Below are 21,458 nucleotides of genomic sequence, written 5' to 3'. Positions count from 1 at the left end.
AACTAAAATCGCAAATTTCTGAAGTTATAAGAAGCAATGTGGCGAGTTCAAAAGCAATCGGACCAAATCCACAAAGAGGTTAACTTGTAGGGCGTAAAATGCTATTTTTTCGAATGTTATATTTTATTTTAAATATAAGCTCTTACAATATTTAGGTAAATATGTCATCGTTTTGTAATTAATATAATTAAAACTAAAAGATCAGTGAAATATATTTTAAAAATAAGTATGCAAACATTTACCTTTATTATGTGCAAGCTACTTAGGTTAGGATACAGGAGATGAACAAATAAAGAAATCAAATTATGGTACGAAATGCCACTAGCTGATGATGATGAGCAAACTTTATGATCCCACAGCAACCAACTGCATGCCTAAAAGCTGCGGAAAACAATTCATTAATTATGTCTATAAAAAGTATCAAAAATATTATTTTAGGGCAAATTGCAAGTGCCCCTTATCATCTATACATATATAAAAGCCCTCCTGTGTGAAATAAAAGTTCAATTTGATTTTCTATATTTTTAAAACTAATAGTGTGTTGCAGCTGGTGTGAGTTTTATGTTTTTGAATTTTTTATATCTGTATCGCGGTATCCGTGTTCATACATCATAAGTTGACATAAATAAAAAATTTATATAAATTTTTAATTATACTCCTCATTCAAAAATTTTAATTATACCGTAATTGACTTATCACTAACTTATTGTAGGTCAAAATAAATCTTTTTATGATCAAATCACCCCCATACGTCTTCATGCCTTAATGCATGTGAGGAGCTATATTTTCACTGTTATAAGGGTAGTTTAATTTTAAAAAAAGTTATTTGACCTGCAGTAAGCCAGTAATCAATCAATCAAGGGTAAATATAAATTTTTATTCCATTTTTTTGTTAATATCAGCAAATTCAGTTAATTTTGACTAATGGAGGGACTTATTTATTAGACAGAAGCAAATTTTTGGAGTGCTAGATGTAATTTCTCAAACTACATCAAATCTAAGTATAATTATACTATATTTCAAGACAAAAGAGTATAATTATCTCTTTATTTTTTTGTTCTCCTCCATATACTTTTAAATAAATGTATCAAATATTTAAATTATACACATATATCGATTGTGCTGGGGGTTATAATTAATGTGGTGAGAAGAGAAATGGAGCAGATGAAGTTGCATGTAAATATTTGTGCAGTAAAGAAGATAGAAAACCCCAGTGGTGATAAATTATGATGAGTGGCTACTACCCTCATTCCTCAGCTATGGGTGGGGGTGGGGGGTGGGGGACTACCAACGCCAAAAGAAAGATATCAATATGCATATAGCTGTGTGTAGATAGTGACAACCACCATATCTCTCAAAAATCATAATTATATATATTTTACTCTTCTTTTTTAAATTAAAGATACACAAATTAATTAATATTATTTCATATAATAATATTATACAGAAAACTATATATACATTACTATATGTTTTCCATCTGTCTTATACTGGCTAATTGCAATAATTGCCTTTATTTATTTATTTATTTTCTGGCAGTTGGATGAATGTAAAATATATGTTATTTTATCAGAATGGAGCTTTTTGTAAAAATTAGGGTAAATTATAACGAGCTCACTTGAATTGAAATTTATTATAATTATGAATATTTCATCGTTGTTTGAAAAATTATAAATACTTTTAGAATTAATGGTCGTATACCAAATATCCTTCGTGACAGTTCATTATATAGGGTATTTGTTATACGGTAGTTAATAATAGGCATTGTTTTAAATAATAAGGATGTAGTTGTAATTATGACAACTTTGGAGAAATTCGTTGTAATTTATACTAAAAACTATCCTTAAATTTAAAGTAATCATGGGATGCCGCTAATTGAAAAATATTTTTAAGGTTTAAAGTCAAGATGCACAGTGAGCCAGGCTGGGCTAACCCAACCTAGAACCGAATTGAATTAATAAAAAAATAGGCCGGTTCAGCCCAGGCCCGTTTAGGATCAGGTTGGTCCCAAGAATCAATACCTAAGACCAATTCAACCCAGTGGCTCAGGACCACCTGATCCTGGATCGAGCCTGGGCCGACATGTTGGGCCTTTTTTTTAAAGCTCATTATATATTTTAACTATTATTTTTTAATATATAAATTTTCATGTAATTTAATTTATTATTTATTTATTTTAAAAGATAATTATAAATTTAAGTAATTATTTATAAGAAAATCTCAATATAAAAAAAAATAAAAAATAAACAAGCACATCCGAGCCTGATGCGATCCTGATCTGGGCTTGGTCTAGGCTTCAATCGACGGGTCCATAAGCTAGGTCTAGTTTGAAAATGGACCCAATTGGGGGCCACTTAGAGGCCTATGACCGCCACAAGACCGTCCATATACAGTAGTGGGCTGGTTTTGGCCAAAGCTTTTTTGGGCTAGTTCTTGCCAATTTTGAGCCAACTCGATACCACAAATTCAAAGTTACAAGAAACAAAAGAAAATTATGTTTTTACTTTCTAAATTGTTTTTATCTATATTAAGTTGGGTTAATTCAGAGCCAATCATGGACATTTATAATTAAGAAGTAATTATATTTACACCCCTAACCTATGGTATAATTATATAGACCGTCCATATTTGTTGGATAATTACACATAAATTTATAAAAAATGTCAACATCATTTACACAAACTATCTGTGCTTTTTAAAAAATTTACACGTACGTCCCCCGAAAATTAATGTCAATATTATAGCACAAATATCTCTATTTTTCAGTTATAACGGACATGCTTTTGTAATTACGCAAAGGACAATGATGATTTATGTAAACAAATCTTAGATCAGAAGATATAAATATAATTTTTCTTATAATTAATTGATAGCTATTTATAAAATGTACATGCATGCATGCAAGGAGATACGTCTTAGAGATTGCCAAATATTAAAATTAAGTATTTCCTTTTTTTGGTCAAAATAAATTAATTTAGATTAATATTAGGAAATTGAGCAATTTGTAATTTTAGAGAGAAAAAATAAAAATTGAATGACATAGGAGACTGTGTGTGATACTTCTGTAAACAATTTTAAGTTCAAATACATTAACCTCTATTAATCTCTTTGTAATTTTTAATTTATCTAATTATTAGTATACATGTGATGGTATAAAAATGAGATCCACTAAATTTTTATTTAATCTGAGTGTGATTTTTATTTAATTACACGTAGACCCCATGTAGTTTCGAAAATTACATGTAGCACTCCTGAGGTTTGCTTCCATTTACAAATAATTAAGTTTCTTTGTTAGTCAAAGTTTACTGAATTTTTTGATATTAACAAAATAATTGAATGAAAATTAATTTTACCCTCGATTGACTTATTATTGACTTATTTGAATTAACTTAAATCATCCAAACATCTCCCCATCCGTACTACCCATAAGAGGATATCCTCAACCGGAATCATACACTTTTTTAGTCATATATGGATACTATTTTACCAAAAATACATATCTATACTATTTATTAAGTGTGAGTGGTTTATAAGGATCATTTTTTTGTCTATAAAATTTATATCGACTAAAATACCGTAAAAATTTTTATTTTTAAATAGAACGACCATTTCTCTATTTTTTTATCATCAATATTAAAAATTAATAAAAATTATTCAAGAAAATATCAACTTAATCAATTATTTTATATTTTTCTATTTTATATAATTAAAATAAACATAAAAAAATTAAATTATACAAATGCATCGAATATGCTGCTATTATTACTAGTATATGTCACTACAGAAAATGTAATATTTAATTATGGCTAATTGTCATGGTTAAAAAAATAATAGTTGGAGCAAATAGTCATTGACTACGACCATGCAACGGTTAATGGTCACGGTATCTGTGAAGGTAGCTAAAACATTTGTCATGGCTAATAACTTTTTCTTGATGAAAAATCTATATTTTCACATCGATTTTATTTAACTATAGTCAATAAAAATTATTCACTATGATCTTTTTAGTTCATAACTATTAAATAATTTATTTGTTTTTTTTAGTGTATAGTGGCATTAAAGGACGTAGGCGTGGTGACAAAATTTTAATTCATTGGAGGGCATGATTGTAAAATATACATAAGATTTTCATTTATGAGGGACTTGTATGCAAACCCTCACCTGTCAATTCAACGGTCCATCTCTACACTACAGCTTCAAATAATTGCAAAAGCCCGGCCCACCATAGGGGTCAAATTGAAAGCTCATTATTCTACTTAGACCCCTCAAGAAACGGAAATTGCTCAAAGACCCCCCAACTTGCATATTTTATCTGCAATTTAAAGTTGGAGAGTTTCAGTAGGTCACTTTCTGGGAGGAAAAAGCCATAGTGGGATGGGTACAAAACTGAAGTGGAAAGATAGAATCTCTCTCTTTGCTCCTTTTATTTTGAAAAAATTACAAAAAAGGACAAAAAAAACAACTTTAAAACTTACGTTACTTTTTAAAATTTGGTCGTTTTCAACGTACTTTAATGCTGTAGTGAGTTCAATATTGAATTTGAAGTTACGACAGATTGCTAATGCAGTGAATATTGTTAAATTAATTTTATTTTGTCGTGTTTTCAGAGTGGTCATTTGAAGTATCGTGTTTAGGCACTATGAATTTTATTTTATTTTTTAACATGATGAAATTTATGGAATATAAAATAATAATAATTAAATTATAAGTGTAGTAAGAAGTGGTTATAGAAATGAGATTTATTTGGAAAAAAATGCCTCAAAATTCAAATATATTATAATTAATTTTGTGAATCTTGTGATCAATAAAGTTTCTATCTACCTCTCAATTGATTATGACTTGCTCATGTGATGTATGCGGCACCTACATCCGCAAAGTCACTACTATTTGTGGGACATAAGACTTTGGTAATTATAATTTGACCCCTAACTTTGTAGGAATTTCTTGTTCTTGGTAGGCTGGGATACTTGAGAATTTCATGCAAATCAAAGAAATTAAAGAGATTTAATAAAATCAATAATTATATCAATACATGTTAATTTATAATTTCATATATTTTTCTGTAACTATTTAATCAAAGTAAAAAATCACTCCTATATCTGATATGATCCAAGTTCATGATTTTTATACTTATATACTGTGGAATTTCAAATCTGACCATTAGGATAAAATACTATTAATTAAAAAATTATAATTTTGATATTACTATTGAAATATTTTAATAAAGTTTTAAAGTATAAGTTAGAATGAGTTGTTATAAGATTTGACATAATTATTAATATCATATTATTATTTAAAAAATTATAAATACACCCCTAATGCTTGATGTAATTATGTGATTTTTTGAATGGAGGTCTAGAATCGTCAACTTTGCTCTTGCTGCATTTTTATTTTTCTTAAAAAAATTTTAAATTTATAAAAAAATAATGGAGGAGGTGGATGAAAACTATTAAAAAAAATCAATCCATAAAAAAATGAAAAAAATTTCTAAAAAAAAAATAAGTAATATTATAATTTATAATTTATAATGTCATTTTAGTGAGTCCACCACAAAAGAATGTGAATGAAAACCTAACGAAGACTAGCAAAATTGGGCTAATTATTAGATTGTCATTAAAATTAAAAAAAAATTTAAATAACCAAAAAAATATTTATAATTATTCCAAATTTTACGAGAGTTTGTCGTAATTTACCCGATTTTAAAGTTGGAAAGGTGAGCACGTTCCATTTCCAGCAAAGGTCATAAAATTGGGCCGAACACCTTCCTGGCTCAATTAAAAGGGTAGGCCCAGTCCATGGAAAGTCTGGACAATCCCCTCTTTATGGGCTCATCCTCTATAAGTCCAGACTATAATGTCCTCAATATACTTATATTTATTTTTACAAAACAACCCTTTTCTCTTTAAGCCATATACATTATATAATTATATTAATATTTTATAAATTGAGCAATATATTAATTCAATTAATATATAAATATTCTCAAGCACGATAAATTAAATTATATAAGTAAAAAAAATACCCACGTGTCTGATGGGACTCAAGCACAAGACCTCAAATTTGTTTATAAAATCTCAATTTTAATCGCTAGACTAAAACGCGATGGATTATAACCATTTAATATAAATAAATTTAAATACACATATGGAGTGTGTCAAGACTGCTAATTTGATTATTATTAGCTTGGTCAAGTAAAGGGTATAGACTTTTAAACCTTGAAAATTATAGGTTCAAATGGTTTAGATATAATCAAATATATATAGACAAGTTGGCCACCACACCAAACTTTTTGTCTAGGTTTAGATATTTATTGAAAGAAATAATTATTTAAAAAAGACAGTTATTTATAAAAAAAATAAAATAAAATAATGATATTTTAGAAAATCTACATTTTATGTACCAGAGTAGTTACTTTAAAACAGTATAATATTCATCTCACCTTTCATACGTATATTTTTAACTATTGGTCAGTCGAAATAGTTGTGTTTATGAACGCCTGTTCTTACAAGTATGGGATTAGTCGTTCCTTACCCCCCTATGGTTTTAACGATTCTCAATAGATTGAGAATAAATTATTTATTTTATATTTTGCTAAATAAGATTTAAATAAAAATTATAGTTATAAGATTTTATAATCACAAAATTATATATTATTTTAAATATAATAAATATGAATAACAAAATATTTATATATGTGTTATACATTAACATGAATATGTTTAATACTTAAATATTTTATTAAAATATATTATAACTATAGTGATTACATACTTTTATGTATTTTATTAAATATTTACAATATAAATATAAGATAAATATATGTAATATTTGATCTCTATTTTCCTTGTAAGTAATAAGTATTGGGTATCTAATACATGAAAACATTCAAAACTATATATTGTAAATTTATAATTAATTTAATATTCTAAAATAATATTTCTTATATAACAATTTGTGTGTATATACTTTTTTTCCCGTAAAATTTCATTATTATCCACCAAACATATAAATAAGTTATTTGAAACTTTTTTGTTTGTTCGGAACAATAAATTTAAACCATTCATTTTCTATCTTTATTCTATTCCTAAATTTATTTAATTCTGATCCAAATTCATCCATAGGTATCAATTACCCCTTTTAAATATATATATTATTTTTAATTTAATGCGATGAATTATTATTAATTAAAATAACTCAATTACAATTATTTTTGTAAAAAAAATTATTGCCCCATTTAAAGAAAAAATTAAGGTCCATAATTATTGCTTTATCAAGTAAATTCCCTTCCATTTGCATGCGTGGCACTACATAATTATCTACACTTTTTATAGTCCAATATGCTATAATTAAAGGGGGTACTATAATGAAAAACGGCTTCTTGATGTAAAATGAATAGTTACAAATAGTCATTACTCTTTGCAGGTAATTATTTATTATCAAGTATGGCGTACTTGTTAAGATGTTTGGTGGGGTTAAATATATGTTCTGATTTATATATTGATTTTTTTGATTATATCTTGATTTTTGACGACAACAAGTCAACGGTAAGAATTTCGGCCAACATTTTTTTGATGGATTTATAGGATCTCATTCTTACCTTTTCAATTTTGTAATAAAAAAAGAAAATGCAGACTCATAAATAGCGGTTAATAACATCGACGCACCAATTTTTTTTGAAGCCAGAGATGCACTTTGACTGATAACTAATTTATCCAACTTTTTAAATTTTATATTAACTGATAATTAGTTTTTTCCCCCTTAATGTAATGCATTGATTTATATATTTTACTCTTATTTATAATATATTTAGAATATAGAAGGTTATGCATTATGTGCACACAAAAACGATGTGTCGTGATGGCTAGTGTAATAAAAAAAATTAACAATCATCATTCCCCTTCATCTTTATTGTATTTCAATATTGCTACTTTTGGTTTATTATAAATTGTCCTCCTAACATCCGATTTTAGAAAATTACGCTTTTTGTTTTTCAAATGCATTGAGTTACATTACTATAAATGATTAATTATTGTAATAATAATAATAATAATAATAATAATTACTATTTAGTAACTAAAAATAACTTACATTTAAAATAAACAGTGGACAAAGATCCAATGAACATGTACTTCCAATGCAAAATCTTGTTAGACTATTTATTTATACGGCTTAAAGACAATTTTCGCCCTAATTTCAAGCCATTCTCGTTTTAGTACCCTAAGTTACTCGAGTTTCATTTTGGTCCCGTAAAACTGAAAAAATATCAATTTTGGTACAAATTTGGTCGGAAAGTTGAGCCACTCGCCGAAAAAAGTCACATGCCAGGCATGTGATTTTTTAAATTGGGGCTTGCATTGTGATTGGCTGAAAAAAATAATGTGGTGAAGACATGACTTGAAGTTAGGGGACTAAAATGAGAATGGCCTGAAGTTAGGGGATGAAAATTGCCTTTAAGCCTTTTAGGATGGTCAATCACAATGCAAACCCCAATTTAAAAAGTCACATGCCTGGCATGTGACTTTTTCCGGCGAGTGACTCAACTTTCGGATCAAATTTGTACCAAAATTTAGATTTTTTCAGTTTTACGGGACTAAAATGGAACTCTAGTAACTTAGGGTACTAAAACAAGAATGATTTGAAGTTAGGGGACGAAAATTACCTTTAATCCTTATTTATACTATTTATTAAGAGTGAAAACTTTAGAGTAATTATTTTTGTTGACGTAATATTTATTAATAAAAAGTATCTTTAAGCACATTTACGTATTCACAATATATTCATTTTTTTAATTAATTAACACGCTGAATAATTTTTATTCATGCATATATAATATTAATTCATTTTGTCTTGATTAACTATTCATTTTATTTTTTATTCTTTTATTTAATCAAATAAATATAATAAAAAACTAAGTTATGTAAATGGGCTGAGTGCTCTTTGACGCATAGTTATAATAAGGTTTAGTTTGATCAGTTGGTTGCATAATTTCTTATAAAATAATTGAATTAATTTAAAAAAAAAACTATTTGTATATAGTTTTGTAGTTTAATATAATTGAAAATGAGTCAAACGATATAAGAAATTATACGAAAAGTTACTTTCGAAAGTAAGCATTAAAAAAAGAGTCAAATAATATAAAAAATTATATTTACGAACAGAATATCAATTTGACTTATTCACTCAAAAATTAAGTTGTCATTAAAGTATTTGTATTTATTTAAGGCAAAAATTATAATATGCAGTTCTTTACAATTTTTGCAACTTATTATTAAAATTATAAATATTAAACTGATTTCGAATATTCCAACTTCAAAATTTTGCATTCTAACTTTTGTTTTGGAAACTATTGTTAACTCATAATTTTTTCTGTACTTATTTCACATAAGGGTGTTCATTCGGTAAAATCGAACCGAACCAAACCAAACCGCAAAAATTATTTACCAAATATCGAACTGAGTTGTCCTATTCAATTTGGTAAAAAACAAACAAAATTCAAATTGATTTGATTTTTTAACTGAATTAACCGACTTTTTTAAGGATATCTTATATATTTATATATAATTTTTTTATTTACTATATGTATAACTATAATATATATAACATAATTTTTTTTGAAAAAGAAAGGTATTTAATACATATGATATATTCATACCAAATATAAAATTATACTGAATAAACTAAATCTTTTGATTCGATTGGATGCGGTGAATTTAATGAACTATACACAATTTATTTTCATTACAAAAATAGAAAATATTACAAACATGTCTTAAATTGTTTTGGAGACAAGAGGGGGCTTTTCTTTATTGCGTTGGTGATTCGGTCCTCCACTATCAAATATTCGTATTCCAGTTCCATCCATCCCCACAATTTCGAAAGAGCAAACCTTTTTCTTGGATTTCTTTTTCTTTTCTCTCTCTCTCTCTCTGTCTCTGCTGGTGTTTTCTTCGCGTAAGCTTTTGGCGTGTCCTTTTGCAAAAAAGAAAAAAGAGGAAAGGGAAAAAACAGACCCACGTGACATATATATTCACATTCTTGTTGTGCCTCTAACCATTCCAATTCCAACCACTCAAGAAAAATGCCCAACTGCGTTTGATGTTTCTTAGTCAAACGTGTTTGGGGGTTTGATTTTGCGCATATGTTATATAGAATATGTGTTGTCTCTATTTGACTTTGAAAATCATGCATTTAATGAGTATTCTTGGTATGTAAGAATTCCCCACAAGATATGTTTTTGGATTCTTGGTGGGCTATTTGGAAATAGAGATTTCTGTGCGTTCATCATCTTGTTTGCGAGTTTTTTTCTTTTTGTTTTCTTTTTGAGGGGAGATTGAGGAGGAAAAAATTCTTGATTTTTATTGAATTTTTATCTCTGATTTCTGCTCCGGAGATTCTTTTTTGGGTTGAAAGCATTAAAGGGTTTCTTCCGTGACTTTAAACTGTTCTTGGTGTTGTGGCTTTTCCGCAAATTTGTTCTCCTTTTATGATCTGAGTGCCTTTTGTTTCCATCATCCGTGTGGATTCTGGGGGTCTATATTGAGGTGAGCCACTATTCCAATGTATGATTTCTTCTGTCTGTAGTTAAAACAGGGGATGCCTAATTGTCTTGAATTTAGAAAGCAATTGACCTGAAGCCATCATGCTTTTGAATTTGATGGACTGCCAATTAGAAAGACATTTGTCCCTTTGGTTTAAGGAGTTCTGAATTGTTGGGTATTTGAAGCATTTGGGTTCTTAGATTAATGATTGCTGCTGAGTTGTGTTATGGTTTGTAAACCTTTTGCAAATTTCTTAGCTCTGCCCTATTTTTATGTGGTTAACTTGTGAAATCAATGCAGTCGTTTGTGGTTATGCTGCGTCCAGTTTGCTGTTTCTGTTAGGCTGCGATTTGCACTAGGACTTGTGGTGCTAGATATGAAGTTTGCTTGATTATGGGATGCTACATTCTGTATATTCGATGTAGTAATGTTCTGACGTATTCTATCCTACCATATTTAGGTTACAGGCTTCAAATTGGATGATCCATTTTGTTGGAATATCTAAGAAGCAAATGAAGATGTGAACTTAGGCTGTTAAGAGAATAGGGACGTGAAAGGTTGTTAAGCATAAGCTTCCTATAAAAGCATAGGCTGGTTAACTTCTGTTGCTGAAATTGTTGATCTTGTCAATATAACTCGAAGAGGTCTTATTTGTAGAAGATAATTCAGTTAAAGCATTTTTGAAAATATGTTGTTGCTCTATTTACATATTTGCTATAGCTTAGAGGATTAGAGGACATGAAACCACATCTTCAAAAGGAGAAATTGCCCCTATCATTAGATTTTGTTCAAGAATGAACACTACATGGACTTAGGCAGAAACTTGTTAGACTTGCGTTTAGTATCAAGTTGGTTATTCTTAAATGGGAAGAAAACCTGTAAAATCAAGTGTTCGGTCTATATTTGAAATAGAGAGGATTAGCACCTCCTTCTCTTCTGTTTGTATCTACCTATCTTTCTTTCCCTGCTTCCCTCTTCGCATCTTTCAAAACTTTGTATCATGCTTCTAAAGCTTTATTGAATAGTTTGGTGCAGGTTAAGGCTTCATTGACCATGCACCAACTGCATTCCTTCTAATGGGCTGGCTTAGTAAAATTTTCAAGGGTTCAAACGATAAACTTTCAGAGGGGCGGTATGACTGGAGATATGGGGCAGATACAGTGGAAAATCATCCATCTGCAGATACTGTGGAAAATCTTCCTTCTGCAGATACAGTGGAAAATCATCCATCTACTTCGTGGGTAAGTAGTTACTGGTTACTTTGTTCATCCTGCATTAGATTGCTCGAATCGTGTTTTAACCTCATTAGACGTCTTCTGATTTTCTTTTCTGTATCATATTTCCTGAATCCTGATTGTAGACTTCAGTACAATGTGATTTTTGGAATTCAAATGTACTTGTTTGAGATCTCATTTCCAAGATTCCAAGTCAATGTTGCAAAACATGCAGCCTGATATTTGCAACATTTAAATTAAGTCAAGATTGGAGAAGTAGACTTGATTTCATATAACTAATTGGCTTATTCAGTAATCAGTCTGAGAGAGTTGGGCATTATTTCAGGAAAGAACTTACTATTTGCTTCGTCCTGCCTTAACTTTTTGACTTGTAAGCATCATGTCCAGAATTCATGTTAACTTGGACCGCCTGTTTTTAAGTTAGACTGGTTTTCTCTTCTTACAACTATGCCATCTGAAATGAAATGACAACTGATGTCTACATCACACACGTTAGTGCCCCAGGATATCAAAATACTTGTGATGTACAGTTAGTCATTACCCAATATGCTTATATCTACATAAATGCTTAAAGATGCACCTATAAACAAGTGCCAGAATGAATATGGTATATTTGCCTGGGGATATCTTAGTTCCCGTTGTAAGGAGATGGGGTTTTCTTGGATTAACAGATATATAGTGCCATTAATCTGCTTGGAGGATGTGCTCACACTGCGGTGGGGCAGAGAATTTTATAGAGTATATAATCAGCTTAAGGATATTGCAGATATCTGAGCTCTGCTCAATTCAGGCACGTATGTGCAGAATGGTTACAGGTCTTATAAAGTGGCATTTTAATTGAATAGGCTGAGAGGATGCTGATGATTCTTCTACAATTGATTATTTCATTTCTTTGCTAGATTTCTTTTCTCTGAAAAGCTTATTCGTGGATGAACAATGGTATAGGATTCATGGTCAGAGCTTGAAGAAATAGACCGTGCTATTGCATTATCTCTTGCAGAAGAAGAACAGAGAGGAAATACTGTGATTGGTGAGTTCTTGGAACATGGTTATATAATTTAATAATTAGTCTTGGAACTATAATTTATTAGGGGCCTGGGTGATACATACGCATGAAATCCTAATGTCTTTCACAAATTGTATATATGGATTTAACAAATGTTCATTTGCAAAGTTTATCTTTTAGCTACATCTAAGAAATTTATCTATTTACCTTTTGGAATAGTTTTCCATACAACTTTTTGGCCCTTGTATAATTGAGTTTTCAGATAACTTTTCAACTGTGGCTATACTAAGAGCTGTTTTTTCTTGATATATACAATTAGTTAAAATCTGTTTGCATACGGTGACTAGTTGAAATTCTAGCTGAGTCTTATATCCTCGTTACTTTCTTCTCCTCAGCAAGTTTTTTGTCATTTTGTTATATATATACCAGTTCACTATTGAGTAACTTTGTGTATGGATAGATAGTGAACCACAACTGGAAGAAGATGAACAACTTGCTAGGGCACTTCAGGAGAGTTTGAACGTTGAGTCCCCACCAGACTCAGGGAGTCGAAATGACAGTGCTATTGGAAATGGATATGGAAATGGTTATGGATATGGAAGTGACAGCTTTTACCAACCTATACCTTTCCCGTATTCAACAAGCCTCAGGTACATGATACTCTTGATGATTACTGGACTTCTTGTATAATCATGTCTCCTTTTGACTTGATGATGATATTTTGCTAAAAATGTTTTGAGTTCCAATATTGACTTTGCTTTTCCACTGGAAGATTTTATGCCTACATTCTTCAATGTTTTCCAGAACCTTTGCTTTCTAGTTGCTGCATTATTTTATCTGTTCTGCTAATCTTCTGATTTATTTTATGCAACACGAGGAAGCATGATTCCATATCATGGTTTTCTTAAGTTCGTAAAGAGCAGGACTGTCACTGGTCATCTTGTGCAGAAGTTGGCTTCATATCTACATTTATTATCCCTCCTTAAATCTTGTATTTCCAATCCTTGTATGCTTTTCTATATCTATCCATTTGTTTATCCTAGGCACCTTTTTTGGATTGATAATTTTCCTTTATACTGTGGCCTTATTTTGGGGGGGAGGGGGGTGCCGGCGGCGCTGAACCCACCACGCTTGGGACGGGTTCTGAAAATATATAAATGGGTTTTGGGGTTGATCTTGAGTTTTAATGTTTGGACGTAGCCTGAGTGCCTGACTTAGAACCAACTGGATTAAATTGTTACCCATTTTTAAAATTTATTATATATGGCTCTTGATGTTATATATATATATATCGATAAATACTTGTACAATATATATACACGCATATAAAATAGCGATACAATGCTCTTAAAATTTAACAAATATAGTTTAAACTTTTAAAATATATGAATGATAAGTATATTTGTAATGTTAATGTTTCAAAAACTAAAATATATACATATAAATTTGTTTTTGTAGTTTTGTTAGAGATATTATTTTCTAATATTAGAAAGTTTTGGTGATATTATCTTTTAAAATTTAGAATTTTTAAATATTCTTAATTTTAAAATTATGAAGTGGGTTAGTCCATAAAAATCTTAGAGGGACAGGTCCCGGTTTTAACAAAACTGTCCTATACCTGACCCACTGCCATGCTCCTTTATATGCTCCCCATGTTGCAAAATTTATTGCTTTATTTTTTTCTTGGATGTTCCAGAATAAAACCCAATTTCCTTAGACTTAAAAAAAATTCTTAAGATTGTCGTTTTCAGTTCAAGTAATAATAAGACACTACTAAATCTCAACCACTACTTTTAAGGGCGCTAGAGTGAAACACACCTTTTCAACTCTTATCTAAAACTCCTTGTTGAGTCGTACTGCGCCTGAAATAATGGGATGGGAAGTATAATTTAGCATCTACTAAAATCTAGCTATAAATAAGATTTTAATACAACTACCAACTAGGATTTTAGGAATGAATTTTTTTGTTAAAATTCTAGTTGGCGAAGATCCAGAACATGTCTCCTACTGAGTCAGTAGTTAATAAATACGTAGTTTTGTTTCAATGAAATCATTCTTCTGGTCTGAAACTCCATACTGAGTATTTGGCAAGATGCTGCCTAGTGCTGTTCTGTTTGCTTAGAAGCCATCTGTTTACTTTCCATGTTGATTCTGAATTTCCAATTTTTATGAGTATGATACAATTTTAAGACAATTACCTATACTTCCTTGATATGTAACTGGGTTTCATAATCCTAATGTCTTTTGCATTTTCCGTTCTAGGATTTGTGCTGGTTGCAACACTGAAATTGGCCATGGTAGATTTTTGAGTTGTATGAGTGCTGTCTGGCATCCAGAATGTTTTAGATGCCATGGATGCAGCCAACCAATATCAGACTATGAGGTACTATAATTCTCAGTTGCCAACCACCTATGCAACTTTTGAAAGACAGTTTTAGTTTATATGCACTCATAGGGGTAAAATTGTTCGAAAATCTGCCAGAGGACTAAAAGTAAGCAATTTCGTAAGTTACTGGACCTAAACAAAAATGGACATAGTTATCGGACTAAAATTAAAATGAGGCATACTTAGCGAACTAAAATAATACTTTTTTCCTAAACATACTCTAGAGAGCTTATCCATTGTTAATTTGTACTGGTGTTCTAGTGACTATTTGTGCCATCTATTTTTCTAATCTGAAGTCTCTGCATGATTGAACGAATTTCATGGTTTGATGTGTATGCTAGCATCATTTTGCTGAGAAATGGTTTTAAACTTGTGGCTTAATTTGAAAATAATGCATAGAGATATGTTTAATTTAATTATTTTGACTGATCTAAGTAGAGTAAGCAAAGTATGTACCTTAATATTTAAGAAATTTTTGATGATAATTCAGTTCTAACGAAACTAATTTATTAGATGCCTTAAAAATTTTAACTTTTCTATAGTTAACTGGAAAACAGATTCCTTGTTATGTTATCTTTTCTGTATAGTACTAGGACAAACTTACTATAATTTCTTTTTGATATATAATTTTTTTTAAGTAATTTGTGTTTCAGTTCCTGCACCAACAACTTAAACTGAAGTAATTGAAGTTACTGATAGTTTAGACATTTGCTATATTATAGTGTTTACACATAACAAACTAGATATTAGATTAACTCTGATCAACTCCTTTTTGGTAAGTAAGTAAATCCTGAAAATATACAGTGTCTCTGTTGAATCCTCGAGATTTGCTGCAAATTTGCTAATTTCTGTATACTTAATGTGTGCTATGAATGGATATGGATCTAAATAGGCATCTACTTGCTGCAGTTTTCAATGTCTGGGAGCTACCCATATCATAAAGCATGCTACAAGGAGTCATATCATCCAAAATGTGATATCTGCAATCACTTTGTAAGTATTTTATGCGATGGAAATCAAAGTCGTAGTCTCTAAAGGTTATCTTTTACAACCTCTTATTCTCCTCATTACAAGGCTCAAATTTCACATCTTCACCAATTTGTAATGTGGCATATGGGAGCCACAATCCATAATTTCGAATATCAATGCATTTTTAGCCACTAAATGAAGATATTGTTTTACCAGTTTTAGAGGTTGAAATGATTTGGTGATTGGTTTCACATAGTCAAGAAAAAACTAGCAAAGTACATAATTTAAAAGAACAAATAAATCTTTATTTCAAACATGAAGATAGTTTAAAGGGATCCCCTTAATCTTTGAAATACTGCCAAAATCAAGATACTGGGTTAACTTGGTAGGTAGCACAACATGTCTTGGAGTGCGGGAAAAGTGTAGACCTTGTAATTATTGTTGATAAATGAGGGAATTTTCCCCTAGCATTTAAAAACATGGAAGTTTTAATACCAAGTAGTGATATGAAAAATACATAAAAATGGTGCTTTGGTGCACAGGAATATGTTCACTTGGGGATAGGGATAGGATAGAAACGAAGTACCGGATGAAAACGAATCAAATGCACACGTCATAAACCAATTTGGTAAGTCGAGGAATGAATTTTTTGCATTCACAATCTATATTCATTGCATTCTTTCTCTTTTGCATTTGTTTAAACTAAATATGTAATTTATGCATTTAAAATTTTGTTCCTGTTGAAGATCTGTTTAACCCAGTCAATTTAAATACTTCTATTACTACTTTCGGTTTAGAATCCATTTGAAAAAAGAGAAACATCAATCAGGATATAGTGATATGAACCAATGGTGTGGGAGATGCCCCTGCTTGAGGGCTGTGTGGGATGGTTGTCAGTGATTACCAAGTTTGTGGATTGAGGTAACATTAGTTGGACAATGCCCTTTTTAGTTATGCTGGATATTTGGTGAATAGACGGACTTCCTAAATTAATAGCTCTAAAAATTGAAAAAGGATGAAAAAGTATACTCTTAACCATGTACTAATAAGAGCTGTATTTTCGAATTGATGACTTTTGGGATTAAATTGAGGCTAATGTGTTAACCTAATATGCTGAATGCTATGCCTTCTTGAATATGTGAATATGATAGCCTATTACTTTGAGTTCCAGTGCCTTCTTAATCTGTGAATCCTCTACCCGTAGATCAGTTCTTATCATTTTATATTGTATCTTTTCCATCTGTTTACTTCTTTCTGAGTGAAAATACTTGTTTCTCTATCTCGTTCCTTTGAGAAGGTTTAATATTTCTGTCTACCTGCACTCAACAGATCCCGACAAATGCAGCTGGTCTTATTGAATATAGGGCACATCCTTTTTGGTCCCAGAAATACTGTCCAAGTCATGAGCATGATGGAACTCCACGATGCTGTAGTTGTGAGCGGATGGAGGTTAGTTGGTGCCAACTGCTGATCTCTGCAAGCCTAAGTTTTGTTCAGCAAACCTAAATAAATTTTCTTTATACTGTTAGTTGATTTGGATGTTTTGCTTGTTCCAGTCATGGGATGCAAGATTTGCTGCCCTTAATGATGGTCGAAAGCTCTGTTTGGAGTGCCTGGATTCAGCAATAATGGATACTGATGACTGTCAGCCCCTTTTTCTTGATATACAAGAGTTTTTTGAAGGGCTAAATATGAAAGTGACACAGCAAGTTCCTTTACTTTTGGTTGAGAGGCAGGCACTAAATGAAGCAATGGATGGAGAGAGACATGTAAGAAGTTTTTCTAGTTCAATGAATAAAAGCATGACATTATTTGCAGGAATGTGGATGTTGTCTCTTTGTAGTTTTCTTCTTGTGAATGGATTATGAGGGATTATATGGGAAGGGCAGTATTTACTTTGATTTTCGGTCTTTTCTTGCCAGGGGCATCATCACATGCCTGAAACTCGAGGTCTCTGTCTCTCTGAGGAACAAACAGTCAGCACTGTAAGGGCTACCATTTTTCATTTTCCTGTCTCCTCTCTTCTGGAAGTTGCAGTGTGTGATTTTGGCTTAATTTAATACTCTTATTCACCTTCTGGATCACCAGATATTGAGGCGACCAAGGACAGGAGGAAATCGAGTAATGGCCATGAGAACGGAGCCTTATAAATTAACTCGCCATTGTGAAGTGACTGCAATACTCATTTTATATGGTCTTCCGAGGTACATTTTTTTTTGTTAGTATGCGCTCATTGGAAGTTTATCTTAGTTTTAGTTTTGACTCCATAATCCCGATCCTGATTGTTTAATGCATTCAGGTTACTGACTGGATCGATATTGGCGCATGAGATGATGCATGCTTGGCTGCGACTTAATGGTACTTGTTCTCACAACCTCTCTTGATTCATTTCTTTCTCATATCTTTTCCTAGAGAGTGACAAACCAGCATGTGAATTCTCATATGCTCTTTTTATTCTTCTTCACCCTCATCTTCCCCCCTTCTCTGCCGATCTACCTTTCTTTTTCCCCACTTGATAATATGTTCATTTTCTGAAGGTTATCGAACTCTTAGACAAGATGTTGAAGAAGGCATCTGTCAGGTCCTTGCTAGTATGTGGTTGGAATCTCAGATCCTATACATGTCCGATAGTAACAATGCATCAACCTCATCCTCTTCCTCTGCTTTCCCATCATCAAGGCAAGGAGCAAGATCTCCCTTTGAGAAGAAACTCAGCATCTTCTTTAAACACCAGATTGCAACAGATACGTCCATGGTATATGGAAATGGTTTCAGAGCTGGTAACCAGGCAGTGCTAAAGTTTGGCTTACAGAGGACCCTAGATCACATTCGGGAGACAGGAAATTTTCCTTACTGAATTTGTTGCTGAACTTGTGGACATATTCCTTTATTCTTCATCTTCTCAAATTACAGCCTTGGCCTTTCGTGTATTAGTATTAAGGCCATTCTATAGGAAATGTATGTCAGTACAAAAGTTCTTGGAATAGGTCTAGGGAGTCATTTTTAAACCATGTATATTGGATGTTCCCTTACATGTACTTTTAGAAAAATAATAAAATTCATGTCCATTTTCTAGTTCTTTTGCTTTGACAACAGTGATTTATGTATATTAAATTGCACTTTCAGAAGCGTTGACACAACCTCAGCCATGTCTGGCCGATCTGCAGGATCTTGTCTGAAGCAGCTTAAACTTAATTTCACCACTTGGACGGCATACTCTATTCCTCCGTTTTCACGAAGGCCAGGAGCAATGAAGTGACTGAGCTCAGTTTCTGCATCCTGGCTTTGCATGATTGCTGCTACTGTTGTTGAAAGTAGTCTTTCCCTGCCATCCTGCAGGAAAACGGGGTATTTGTCCGTTATCAGCTCCAACAACACCACTCCAAAGGCAAATACATCGACCTTGAGTGTAACAGGACCTGCCTCAAGACATTCTGGTGCCATGTATCCTTTAGTGCCCACGACTCTCGTTATGCAACTGAAGTTAGCTTTTACTGCAAGACTGAAATTTGCAATCTTTGCTCGCAGATTTCCATTGAGAAGAATGTTGCTGCTTCTTATATCATTGTGCACATATGCTGGATTGATGAAGCTGTGGAGATAGAGAAGTCCGTTGGCCACATCAAGTGCAATATGGATCCGCTTGTTCCAGCTCTTTTCACCTTCCGATCCTCCTCTACTCAGCCATTCCTGGAGGGTGCCGTTCTCCATGTACTCATAGACAAGGTATAAGTTGTCTTTATGTTCACAGAAACCATGAAGTTTTACTATATTCAAGTGATTTATCTGATACAGCAGCTTCACCTCACTGTCTGCACTTCCATTACTCTTCTTAACTGCCAAAACCTCTCTTCTGAAAGTTCCACGGTATAGACAGCCCTTTATCCTGTTCTTGGTTCCAAAATTCCCTGTTGCTTTCTTTATTTCAGAGAATTTGAACACTTTAACGGCCCGATCAAATCTCACAAGCTCAAGAATCAATTCTTGTGGAGAATACACCTTTGCATTTCTCCATCTACTCTGTCTAACTTGATTTCTTTTCTTATGAAACAGATAGATGGGGACTAAAACGAACAAGATCGGCAGAGAAAGAGCCCCTGCAGCTATACCAGCAATGGATAGAGCTCTATTTCTTCTACTTCTCCGATCAACTGGAGCAGGCAAAGATGATGAAGTAGTCACGTGATCACTTCGACTGACTGTATGTGAACTCGAGGGCTCACTTGGCAGCGGAATCAGGACTGTTGTGAAAGGATAAATGATATGAAAACCATCAGAGAAACTATTGGCTTCTCTTATACTGGTTAGACTTACATTGAACCGTTTACTCAAAGTATAAAGAGTATCACCAAGGCCAATCGAGTAAGTCAGCAAGAACTTTGTCCCAGCTGCAGTTTGTCCCCTCGTCGGACATGCACACCGGAGTGGAATCAGCAACTTGTTTCCAGGCAGCAAACTGAACTCTGAATACTCATTTGCATGTATAAGCGAGGTGCAGGTTGTTAATCCCTGGAACGTGCTGTTTGCGATTATATAGTAGGTTTGATGCTCTATAGGAACCTGGTAAGTTGTGCTGGCTTGGTAGTACTGACCCGAACAGGAACAGTTCACGGGAACAATGACTTTTCTTCCTTCTGGGAAAACAGTGAAACTTGTAATGTTATTGATTTTCTCAATTTCAGCTACGTCTGAGGATGTGAGAGTTGCAATAACCGGAGAAGTGTTGTACGGAAACCTTGCTCTAAATATCAGAAATGCCCTGCAAGACGTGTACCGACCGTTGCACGTGTACAGAAACGACTTCGGTGGCTTTCTTCCATCGGTGATATTACAATCTAACTCAGCATTTCCCGAGTAGTTTTGCTGTGAATTGATGGATGGAGGAAACAGAACGAGGACTGTCAGAATTTTCAGCATCCAGTTCATGTTGATAGTGTTGCTCTATCAGAGTATTGAGGATCTACTCCATTAAGGGAGGGTTTAGGAATTTAAATTGTTGATTTGCTACAGCAGTAAACGCGTTTTGGATTATAAATTTAGAATGCGCTTAACAAATTCGTCACGGGTCAAGAATTTGCAGAAGGAAATAATTCAAACTCAGAATAATTTATGGGTGCTCCATTGTTGGTTTGCTTTTGGAGTTTGGACACAGGAAATTCGTGGCCCCGCCTGAATTATTCTTAATTTGTTTTTAGCAATACACAGTGGAATCAATTGATCAATATAACTAAAATTTATAAAATATTAAATTACAATAAATTCATATAAAAATTAGACAAATATCCATTGGCTGATAGGACTTGAATTCATATCTTCAAACTGAA

At 32.1% G+C, this 21,458-nt stretch overlaps 2 protein-coding genes across 4 annotated transcripts; one reads left to right on the top strand and one right to left on the bottom strand.

Annotated features, from left to right (window-relative positions):
* On the top strand, positions 9,915–19,209 carry LOC105166190 (protein DA1). 3 transcript variants are annotated; one of them, XM_020695440.1, is made up of 13 exons: positions 9,915–10,541; positions 10,999–11,095; positions 11,564–11,779; positions 12,719–12,803; positions 13,240–13,429; positions 15,042–15,162; positions 16,075–16,158; positions 17,464–17,583; positions 17,691–17,903; positions 18,057–18,119; positions 18,223–18,338; positions 18,434–18,492; positions 18,672–19,209. In XM_020695440.1, the coding sequence occupies exons 3-13, from the start codon at positions 11,615–11,617 to the stop codon at positions 18,989–18,991; spliced, it is 1,536 nt and encodes a 511-aa protein (XP_020551099.1). In that variant the 5' UTR covers positions 9,915–10,541; positions 10,999–11,095; positions 11,564–11,614; the 3' UTR covers positions 18,992–19,209. The 3 variants fall into 3 exon arrangements, with proteins under 3 accessions (XP_020551099.1, XP_020551100.1, XP_011083747.1); XM_020695441.1 differs by lacking the exon at positions 10,999–11,095 and having other exon boundaries at positions 11,574–11,779; XM_011085445.2 differs by lacking the exon at positions 10,999–11,095.
* On the bottom strand, positions 19,207–21,060 carry LOC105166302 (protein LYK5-like). The gene has a single exon (XM_011085611.1). It carries the CDS (start codon positions 21,058–21,060, stop codon positions 19,207–19,209), a length of 1,854 nt encoding a protein of 617 aa, XP_011083913.1.

Source organism: Sesamum indicum, linkage group LG7 (genome assembly GCF_000512975.1).
Source record: "Sesamum indicum cultivar Zhongzhi No. 13 linkage group LG7, S_indicum_v1.0, whole genome shotgun sequence".
Taxonomy (NCBI): Eukaryota; Viridiplantae; Streptophyta; class Magnoliopsida; order Lamiales; family Pedaliaceae; genus Sesamum; species Sesamum indicum.
The sequence above is the reverse complement of the archived record's forward strand: the minus strand, read 5'-3'. Positions and strand labels throughout refer to the sequence as shown.

Bases quoted from the DNA above. Each gene is read 5' to 3' on its own strand.
- LOC105166190 (XM_020695441.1), top strand. From the start codon at position 11,615: ATGGGCTGGCTTAGTAAAATTTTCAAGGGTTCAAACGATAAACTTTCA. The intron at 18,120-18,222 runs GTAAGGGCTACC...CTGGATCACCAG, and splicing joins AGGAACAAACAGTCAGCACT to ATATTGAGGCGACCAAGGAC. The intron at 18,493-18,671 runs GTACTTGTTCTC...CATTTTCTGAAG, and splicing joins TGCTTGGCTGCGACTTAATG to GTTATCGAACTCTTAGACAA.
- LOC105166302 (XM_011085611.1), bottom strand. From the start codon at position 21,060: ATGAACTGGATGCTGAAAATTCTGACAGTCCTCGTTCTGTTTCCTCCA.